The 9,464-nt window shown below is 40.4% G+C and overlaps 3 protein-coding genes across 5 annotated transcripts; 1 reads left to right on the top strand and 2 right to left on the bottom strand.

The window, feature by feature from the left end:
* Positions 1 to 263: 263 nt before the first annotated feature.
* Positions 264 to 2,451, top strand: LOC126803027 (abscisic acid receptor PYL8). Its single transcript, XM_050530764.1, has 4 exons — positions 264 to 414; positions 508 to 689; positions 1,383 to 1,598; positions 1,933 to 2,451. The coding sequence occupies exons 2-4, from the start codon at positions 540 to 542 to the stop codon at positions 2,149 to 2,151; spliced, it is 585 nt and encodes a 194-aa protein (XP_050386721.1). The 5' UTR covers positions 264 to 414; positions 508 to 539; the 3' UTR covers positions 2,152 to 2,451.
* A 63-nt stretch (positions 2,452 to 2,514) lies between these two features.
* LOC126803013 (polypyrimidine tract-binding protein homolog 2) lies at positions 2,515 to 8,765 on the bottom strand. Of its 3 annotated transcripts, none has more exons than XM_050530746.1 (11): positions 8,665 to 8,765; positions 6,030 to 6,244; positions 5,733 to 5,942; positions 4,938 to 5,000; positions 4,773 to 4,846; positions 4,431 to 4,526; positions 4,188 to 4,245; positions 3,771 to 3,875; positions 3,597 to 3,678; positions 3,399 to 3,511; positions 2,515 to 3,232 (listed from the first exon to the last, which is right to left on the bottom strand). In XM_050530746.1, exons 2-11 carry the CDS (start codon positions 6,213 to 6,215, stop codon positions 2,888 to 2,890), a joined length of 1,332 nt encoding a protein of 443 aa, XP_050386703.1. In that variant the 5' UTR covers positions 6,216 to 6,244; positions 8,665 to 8,765; the 3' UTR covers positions 2,515 to 2,887. The 3 variants fall into 3 exon arrangements, with proteins under 3 accessions (XP_050386703.1, XP_050386706.1, XP_050386707.1); XM_050530749.1 differs by having other exon boundaries at positions 6,030 to 6,230; XM_050530750.1 differs by lacking the exons at positions 5,733 to 5,942; positions 6,030 to 6,244; positions 8,665 to 8,765 and adding an exon at positions 5,535 to 5,588.
* Positions 6,652 to 8,765, bottom strand: LOC126803011 (phosphoribosylamine--glycine ligase). Its single transcript, XM_050530744.1, has 2 exons — positions 8,665 to 8,765; positions 6,652 to 8,383 (listed from the first exon to the last, which is right to left on the bottom strand). The coding sequence occupies exon 2, from the start codon at positions 8,315 to 8,317 to the stop codon at positions 6,758 to 6,760; it is 1,560 nt and encodes a 519-aa protein (XP_050386701.1). The 5' UTR covers positions 8,318 to 8,383; positions 8,665 to 8,765; the 3' UTR covers positions 6,652 to 6,757.
* Positions 8,766 to 9,464: the final 699 nt, after the last annotated feature.

Below are 9,464 nucleotides of genomic sequence, written 5' to 3'. Positions count from 1 at the left end.
AAAGCAGATGAAAAGGACGATATAACAAAAAAGAACCCCAATGCAAGAAAAAGACAAAGCGATGGCATGGTGGTAGTTATGCTGTAGTAGAAAGGGCATTTGAGATAGGAAAGGAGAATGGGATTCATTAACGTTGAGATTAAGACATAAAATAGTCTAAAAAATAATGCAAGTTGCAGATTAGTAAAGGAGGTTTGATAATTAATTAAATGTAATAAAGGGTGTGAAAGATAGGTGATGAGGGGGATAGGGAGGCCTGGGAGGTTCTTCTTCTTCTTCTTCTTCTATGGCGGTGAGTCTCAACAAAACATAAACCCCTCTATCTCTCACTTTCAACTTTGGAGCTGAGTTGACTCACCTCGTTGTGTTGTTGCAGTTTGATCGCGGAGCAGGGAGACAGAGCTAAAGTCCGAGGTTAGAGAGATTGGTTTCATTCGTTTGTTGTTTCGGAGTTTGATTCATGTTTGGTTTGATTCTCATGTGTTTTGTCTGTTATTGTTTTTGTAGAGATTAATTCAAGTGAAGAAAGAAGAAGGAGAATGATGAATGGGATTAATAAGAATGGAGGAGTGGGAGGAGGAGGAGGAGGAGGAGCGAGTGAGTATATAAGAAGGCACCATAGGCACGAGCTCAAGGATCATCAGTGTAGCTCTACGCTAGTCAGGCACATCAAAGCTCCGGTTCATCTTGTAATTCTCTTTTCCAATTTTGTTGCTCTGGTTTTTCTGTGCATATGCATTTGAATGTTTATTGGTGATTTACATCTGGTTTTGTATGGATGTGCATTTGAATTATGTATTGGTGATTTGTTTGGAATCGAGAAGGTAGGGTGTGTGTGTGTGTGTAATTGTGTTTGTTCTGATCTGAGATTTGTGTTTCGCCGCGGTATTGAATATTGAACAATTAAGATATAGGTAGCAGGCGTGTGTTTACGTTCATGTATTGGTGTTTGATCCATAAAGAGATTAGGGGATCAGTGGCTGAAATGGGGAGAGCCTGTGGCAATTGGAGCTAGCGGAGACAATTGAGTTGAGAATAGGAAGAAAAGGGAAGATTGATAGTTAATGTGATCCCACTTGAGGAAAGTTTGCTACTTTAAACTAATTGGAATGTTCATTAACTTGAAGCTTTGGTTCATCAGACGAGAGGGTGTTCCTAGTTTTCTGAAAATTATATTTCCAACTGAGATAAGAGGATTATGGTGTGTTGTGTGTGTGAGAGAGATAAGTACTGGATGAGTATTTGAAAGAATTCTTGCTGATATGTACTGGATGTTAATGCTCCATTAGTTGAGGTTTGACAAGGAAATTACTGGTAGTACTATTGCTCATGGGTTGTCGGGTTATGTCTATATGCTAATGTGACCATTCTGTTTCTTTCAGGTCTGGTCATTGGTAAGACGGTTCGATCAACCCCAAAAGTACAAGCCATTTGTGAGCAGGTGCGTCGTGCAGGGAAATCTTGAGATCGGAAGTCTCAGAGAAGTTGATGTTAAGTCTGGGCTTCCTGCCACCACCAGTACTGAGAGGTTGGAACTTCTTGATGATGATGAGCATCTTCTAAGCATTAAAATAATTGGTGGAGATCACAGACTTAGGGTATGGAGACTCTTCCTTGTTATGTTCTAGCCATTGCTTCCCTTTTCCTTCACTTTATATGAACTTAAAAGATAATTTCCTCAAAACTTGAAAATGAAGTTCCATTGTTCACTGGAACTGGAAGTTTTATCAAACAATCTTCTTAGATTTATGTTCTGATAAATACTTTTACACATCAAGCTATGTGCACTAAGCAAAGCAAGTGCTGCGCCTCAACGCGTAGTTAGAAGAATAAGAATATAAACTTGCTTTCTGGCTGTTAAAGACTTTAATCCCTTTGTTAATTTACTTTATTCAGCAGCTTTGATTTCTCATTGTCTCTCCTTTCTCCCAGAACTACTCTTCGATCATTTCCCTCCATCCTGAAATCATTGATGGAAGACCAGGGACTGTGGTGATCGAATCATTTGTAGTTGATGTGCCTGAGGGGAACACCAAGGATGAAACCTGCTACTTTGTTGAAGCTTTGATTCAATGCAATCTCAAATCACTTTGTGATGTCTCAGAGAGACTTGCGGTGCAGGACCACACTGAGCCAATAGATCGGCTCTGAAAAATTGAAGCCGAGAACATATGGAGGCAGGGGGTTGCCATGGATGAAGCTTCCGAGCTTTTACATCTCGGAGGTTTTGGAGACGGACAGGCAGCAGATCTGCAGATGCTTCATGCTTCCATTTCACATTACATGCAAAACACATGTTCATGTCTCATTTTTGTTTGCCTTGTTTTCTGTTCAAGATTATATTGTCAAACCTCCCGTCTTTAAGGACCGTAGTTATCATAAAGGTCTCTGCAACTGTTCATGAATGACAAAATCGAAAGGGTCTGGCCGTCTGGGGTTCTATTTCTTGTACTCCTGGGTGTCTTTCCAACTGATTCTTTGTTGTATACTTGTATATACATACATGTCCCGACTCTGAGAGATAAGGTGTTTGCATATTTCAGTCTAGTTGCATATTACAGTTTTACCTAAAACCCGACTGGGTATCGAAAAAGAAACAGACTAAAAAAACCAATGGGGATTAACTCCCCAAGTGGATTACCAAATGAGAATATTTGAAAAGTGCATAGAATATCCACGGGTAAGCAACACATGAGAACCACCGAGTACTCGAGTCATTGATCTCACTATCTAAGTTTCAAGACGAAAATGAGAAACAACTCGCCGAGTAGATTGCTTCTGCAGACGACCACTTCGGACACTTGGGATGTTTTTGTATAATTAGAGGTTCACTTCCATTGCTAGCCGACCTGATAACTCTGACAGTGAAATTCATGACCAAGATATGCTATTGCACATGACCATTGTGATATGGGGGCAAATTTGCATGCTGCGCACCACCCGGCATCATGCTTGGAGGACCCATTTGAGAGGGTACTGGTCCGGATGGCATGTAAGATTGATTAGGCATCTGCATCGGCATGGACTGAGGAGGAACTGCTGGAATTGAAGGTCCCCATCCTGCTGAAGGTTGAGGCATCATAGCCTGACCGGCAGGTGCAAATTGAGCACCACTATATTGAGGAGCAGCTGGACTCATCCCGTGAACTGGCTGTTGCCCCAAAATCGAGGGTTGTGAGTTCACCATTGGAATGTTGGGAATTGTATAGTCTCTGCTCCTATCATTGTTTACCTGAAAATAGCACATTATCCACAGAACATTAGGCAGGGGACTTATCATGGGAAAAGTGAAGAGCAAAACATAAAGAGAAGTGGCATCTAACTTCCTTCCATTTGAGTGGGAGTGATTAAAAAAGTTCCCAGAAACACAGATCTTCAGAAGGAAAGAGTTTGTCGACCTTTATGCTAAGATCAGTATGACGTGAATAAGAGACGTGGAGCTTGCAAAACCCTCCATCATAAATGCAATGCCCCTCCAAGGCTTCCTTTGCAACAACAGCTGTCTGAACATCTGCAGGAATTAACAGAATCAGTACCTAACCCATCACTAGTCATTTGCATCTTGTTGTATATTCAATCAGCAATTAGGAAGTTACCGGGATACTGAATCAAAGCCTGAACTCCCCCGTTCTTATCAAACATGGCAATCTTCTGGACAGGGCCAAAAGCAGAGAAGACCTAGTGCCAGGAACCGAAAATCAAAGATGAGTTTCAAGAAGTAAATCTGGTAAGTTAAGAAAACAGCAATTGCTAAATTCAATTAGCTATACCATGTGCAGAGCATCCAAGGTGACAGCATACTGCATGTTCTCAATGGACGCAAGAAGCACATTACTCTCAGGTTCTTGCTTCTTACCATCCAAACCCACACTCATCTGCAATTATAAGTTATGAAAATTAGAAAACTTAATGATATATCACAAAATCACTAGAAAGCGCAATAGTGTGCGCATCAGTCTCAAGTAATTCCTAGAAAAAAACCATGCGCTAAACAACTAATACTAGCACTATCTTGCCAGTGGCTGGAAGGGGCTCCTCTATATTGTTATGGGAAGAAAACATAATTTGAATGAACTTGAACAATATGTAATACTTAAGAGAAGAATCTTTTTTTAATTTATATCAGAAGCAACCATAATCAAAAGAGAATGTATACTCTACTGAGTAGTTCTTCCTTACTACATTACCTGACCATTTCCATCTATGGCTGATGGGGCAACAGGAAGATAGGGATTAGTGTAGTCCCTAAAACAACAAAAAGGTATCAACTCAAGTGATAACAGTGGTCAACAGAGACGAAGGAATAGAAATATTCAAAACAAACTCTCTTTTTTTCCTGGGTAAAGTTATTATAAAGTAGAAGAGGCAGATGCATAAAAACGTGCAGCATGATCCAAAAGAAAATTGGGTATCACACAAACATGTAATACCTGCTTCGATGACTCTGAAATTTCACACTCAGATCTGTGTGTCCAGAATATGTTATCCTGAGGCTACAAGGTCCCAGATTATCGGGGAGCAGATAGCTACACCAAATGCAAAATACATCAGCAAACAATTACACAGGATGTTTGAATACCTAATGGCCAAACTTAACACTACTGTAGTACTACCTATTCAATATTGCAGTATCTATAGCCTACAGATTAAACGAGAGAATATTAGTGCCATATAGCTTATCTAAGAACCTACAGGTAACTAGCCTTATATGTGATGTGATGACTATAACAATCTCAGACTAATACCATCATGAAAAAACAAATATAACTCACCTAGGAATGTTTCTTCCATCCAGTGAATTTTTTGCATCAGTGGCAATTTGTGCATCTGAAAATTGGATCAGTGCCTGAAAAGTGGAATCCAAATTGAGATTGTTGTAAAAAAAAAGTCCACGGAAGCTGGTTAAAAGCTTTGAAAAGTAGACAATGGATAGGGACCTGAAACCCTGCTGTCTTCTCAAAAGTAGTTATCTTATGCACAAACCCAAAAGCTGAAAACACCTGCAGCACAGGACCAACTTTCAGAAGGAAAAGCAGGAACTATATATCTCACAAACTTGAGAGCATACTTTAAACATAACTCCTATACAAAATTACAGGAAATAGATATAGACCTATATAATAAATTTCCGGGCACAGTGAAAACATATAACACAACCTGTTTGTATCATCTTTACAAGCAGTTTTACAGTAAGTCATGAAAAACAAAATGTCATTAATCTATTAATTGATATCAGTAAAGCCATCTGTTCTAGTTTTTCATGAAGAATCCAGGTATCCAAGTTGGTTATGATCACATTTAATGTAAATAAGACCAGAGATATGTTATAGTAGAACCAATAGCGTGAGATATTAGCCTGATGTAACAAAGAGACAGGAAAAAATGCTAGCAACAGCCAAGCAGATATAAAAAGGGGATGAGGAAGATGCACAAGAGAAGAAAAGAAAAAAAGTATTAAGAATTGTAGGATCTGAGGAGGAAGAGTAGGGAAGAAAGAGGCAGTGGTAAGAGAAGGAGAAAGGAGACAAACACACGTGCTCTTTCTCCCGATGCACTAAGCTGCCACTGAACATTTATCCTTGTAATGGGCCTGCTGATCCATTCACATTCATGTCAAACAAAATCATCCTAGACCAGACAAATCACAACCCTAACGCAGTGGATTAATCCCAAAATAATTATACTGATCAGTCACCTCCTTAACTAAACATGAACTCCAACAAATTGCTTACCAGATGTAAAACATCTATACTGACAAGCCGAGCATCTTCACCTTCAATTGTTACCAAGAGTACATTTCCGGCAACATCTGCAGCAGTTTTGTTGTTCACTATTTCTTGCCTATTGGAATACTGTAGGTAGACAGTTTTCCCCCTAACTTGGGCAGGTTCTGATGATGAGGCATAATAAGATATCATTGTGATAGCTTGATTCAACTCTGCCTAAAAACATTGAAGGGATATCAAGAAAATGATAATTAAAATAGTGCACGTGATCCTTGAAAAAAAAAAAACAGCTGTTGCACTCACAAATTCAATAAAAGCCTGGTTGCGGTTTGCTCCAACATTGCACTTTGTGTTCACAACCTGACCAAATGGCTTCCCCAGTTCAATCAGTTCCTCCTCCGTACACTCCCACGGCAAGTTCCTCAAATGGAGCACCTTGGATGGTGGCTGAGTGTAGCGGAACTGCGGCTGACTGGACACGGAAGACATTACACAAACCGTCACCTACAAAACAACACCTGATAAATATTCAGTTCCCTTCAAAACTGGATTCTCTCATACAGCATAAAATGAATATAGCTTATCTTAATTAAAACACCAACTAAGCAATGTAAGCAGAAGTCACATACACCCCTGTCAGGTTTAATCAGATGCACAAAGCTACACATAAGTGTGTATACACATTACCATTTTTCCTTTCCTCCACATATAGCATTGCCTCGTTGACAAATACAAATAGACATCCATAGATATATTTAGTATACATCTGTTCAACCATATATGCATAAGTGATATAACTGATATCTGATGCTTACATCAATTTAATATTACTTTTTTCTTTTAAAAAAACCTTAGTTATTGTCAAATACACGACTTGAACATGTTGTGGTTTTTAAATGATGGGTCAACAGTTGAAACTGCGGGATTTCTACTTCTGAAGAAAATCTCAAATATCAGACATCATAATTTGTTAAGCAACATGAAAATTCTCATTCTCTTCTAATGACCACTAGTACATACTTTCACTTAGTCTAGCCACCAGTTACAAAATTGTCTTTTAGAGGAGCAAGGGCTCTCCATCCTATATCACGGCGGTAAAACCCTCCTGGCCAATTAATCTGTTCAACACCTTGATAGGCCCTTTCCCGTGCCTCTTTAAGATCTCTTCCCTTGGCAGTCACCCCAAGAACACGCCCCCCAGCAGCAATCAAGTTTCCATCTGAATCTAATGCAGTTCCAGCATGAAATACAACAACTGATGGAGCAACATTCTCTGCTTCATCAAGGTTTACAATCACACTTCCCTTCTCGTATGGCCCTGGATATCCTTTACTCGCCATTACAACCACCATGGCTGACCCAGCCGACCACTCCAAAGACACTCCACTCAACTGTCCTTTACAAGCAGCAAGTAGAACTCGTGCCAAATCAGACTCCAGCCTAACCATCAAAACCTGACATTCTGGATCACCAAAGCGGACGTTGTACTCAATTAGCTTAGGTGATCCAGACTTCTTCTCAATCATGAGCCCAGCATATAAAACCCCAACAAACTTGCAGCCCTCTGCCAACATTCCTTTCACTGTGGGGAGAATGATAGATTTCATGACTACATCTTGAAGTTCTTTTGTTAGGATGGGAGCAGGTGAGTATGCACCCATTCCACCAGTATTAGGTCCTGTATCACCATCCCCAACCCGTTTATGGTCCTGAGCAGATTCCAGAGGTATAGCATTCTCTCCATCGACTAGTGCAAAGAAAGACACTTCTTCTCCTTCCAAATATTCCTCAATAACTACACGACAACCAGCAGAACCAAAAGCGTCGTTTACAAGCATTGAATCCACAGCTTCAATAGCCTCATCCAAATTCATTGCAACAATAACACCTTTTCCAGCAGCCAATCCATCTGCTTTAACAACAATAGGTACCCCTTGCTCTTTTATGTATTCCTTTGCGGCAGATGGGTCAGTAAATGTCCGATACTTAGCAGTAGGAATTCCATATTTGTCACACAAAGATTTCATAAAGTTCTTGGATCCTTCCAAAGCAGCAGCCTCCGACGACGGACCAAAAGCATGAATCCCAGCCTTAAGCAGATCATTCACAAGCCCCGCAACCAGAGGGGCCTCAGGTCCAACAACAACCAGTCCCACACCCCATTTGCGGCAGAAGGAAATTACAGCCGAGCTATCAAAGATGTCAAGGTCTGAAATACACGTGGCGACCCCAGAGCTGGAAATTCCAACATTGCCAGGAGCACAAAATACTGCATCACAAGTAGGGGAACGCTTCAACGCATAGCAAAGAGCATGCTCCCTCCCCCCTCCACCAACAACCAAAACAATCACCCTCTCTTCTTCTTCTTCTTCTTCCGTAACAGCAGCACTAGTTCTGGCACAAAAGGAAATGCACGGCCGCCGCGCACGACAGGCGATAGAAACAGACACCCCTCTGCCATTGAGATGGCAATAGCGGCGCAGCGGCTGCGTAAACGATAGGAAAGGCTTTCGGAAGCTAATGCCGCGAGCGCTGCCGTTGCGTTTCGGCAGAGAAGCAACTCCAACCAGGTTCAAAGTTGCACAACTCATATCTAACGACACCGAAAATTTCCCTCTCCTCTTTCTCTTTCTTCTTCTTGAAAATCCAATCCCTCCCTGGCGTTTAACCATTAATCATTTTACATACCGGTGTATATCTACACACACTTATATACGTATGTATGTATTTGTGTGATTCAAATTTAAAACTAGGACAAAATACTCATCCGAATTCAGCTATTTTCTAAAGCATAAGCCAAAAACGAAAAGCTATTTCCTAATCAAGATTCAAAACACAGAATATAAAGGCATACATGTTGAAGATTGAAGACTAAGAAATTCGGAGCGAATTGAAAGCAGAATCGGAAGAGATTGGAGGTGAGGGGAGAGTTTAATACCTAAAAATTCCGACGGGGCTGAGCTCCGGTGATTCCGAGAGGAGTGAAAGGCAGGCTGTTGCGGCGGTAGAGGCTTGAGATTGAGCACGAGATTATGGAGTCTGAAGCAATTAGGGTAAAGCTTGGAGAATTGAGGAGGAGAGAGGAGCTGTGACTGGGATACTAGTAGTAGGTTTGTCGGGTTTGGGCCAGACGCGGGTTTAACCCGAAATTTCGCTGATTCAGTGGGCTTTACACTGCCCTAATGTGAGCCCGGGCGTAAGGGCCCAATGATGATTGCGTGAAAGTGTGAAGAGCATCTGAAATTGAATGAAATTTGGCTCATCACAATGTTAACGGGTTACGGGTATGTGCATGCAAAATCAATGTGATATTTGTTATTCACAATTTGGATGCGACACCAATATATAGATGTATTTGTATATGGGTGTGTTTTCAGTTTAATAAAACAATGGAACTTATGATGTTAGAGGCAACTAAATATAATTTGTTGGAGGATTTATGAATAGGAGTGTTACACATGGGTTTGACCTTAGATCATGTTTCTAGTTACACCTACGACTATAACATTACAATGCTAAATTTACAAAATCTCAATGTACATGTCGTTCAACTGCCAGATTTCAGTTGTCTCAATATACATGTCGTTTAACTGCTAGAATTTAGCTTATTACTATACTTTAAGAAGAATAGAAATTGCAAATGTAAAATGTAGTTTTTTAACTGTATGTGTATTAATAATATGTGATTTAGGTAACGAATCAGATATCATGAAAACCAACGCCAAAATAGGATTCCTT

Source organism: Argentina anserina, chromosome 7 (assembly GCF_933775445.1).
Source record: "Argentina anserina chromosome 7, drPotAnse1.1, whole genome shotgun sequence".
Taxonomy (NCBI): Eukaryota; Viridiplantae; Streptophyta; class Magnoliopsida; order Rosales; family Rosaceae; genus Argentina; species Argentina anserina.
This window is presented reverse-complemented; position numbering and strand designations above follow the sequence as displayed.

Bases quoted from the DNA above. Each gene is read 5' to 3' on its own strand.
- LOC126803027 (XM_050530764.1), top strand. From the start codon at position 540: ATGATGAATGGGATTAATAAGAATGGAGGAGTGGGAGGAGGAGGAGGA. The intron at 690-1,382 runs GTAATTCTCTTT...TGTTTCTTTCAG, and splicing joins TCAAAGCTCCGGTTCATCTT to GTCTGGTCATTGGTAAGACG. The intron at 1,599-1,932 runs GTATGGAGACTC...CCTTTCTCCCAG, and splicing joins GTGGAGATCACAGACTTAGG to AACTACTCTTCGATCATTTC.
- LOC126803013 (XM_050530746.1), bottom strand. From the start codon at position 6,215: ATGTCTTCCGTGTCCAGTCAGCCGCAGTTCCGCTACACTCAGCCACCA. The intron at 5,943-6,029 runs GTGAGTGCAACA...CAATGTTTTTAG, and splicing joins ACCAGGCTTTTATTGAATTT to GCAGAGTTGAATCAAGCTAT. The intron at 3,679-3,770 runs GTATAGCTAATT...TCCTGGCACTAG, and splicing joins CCTTGGATGCTCTGCACATG to GTCTTCTCTGCTTTTGGCCC.
- LOC126803011 (XM_050530744.1), bottom strand. From the start codon at position 8,317: ATGAGTTGTGCAACTTTGAACCTGGTTGGAGTTGCTTCTCTGCCGAAA.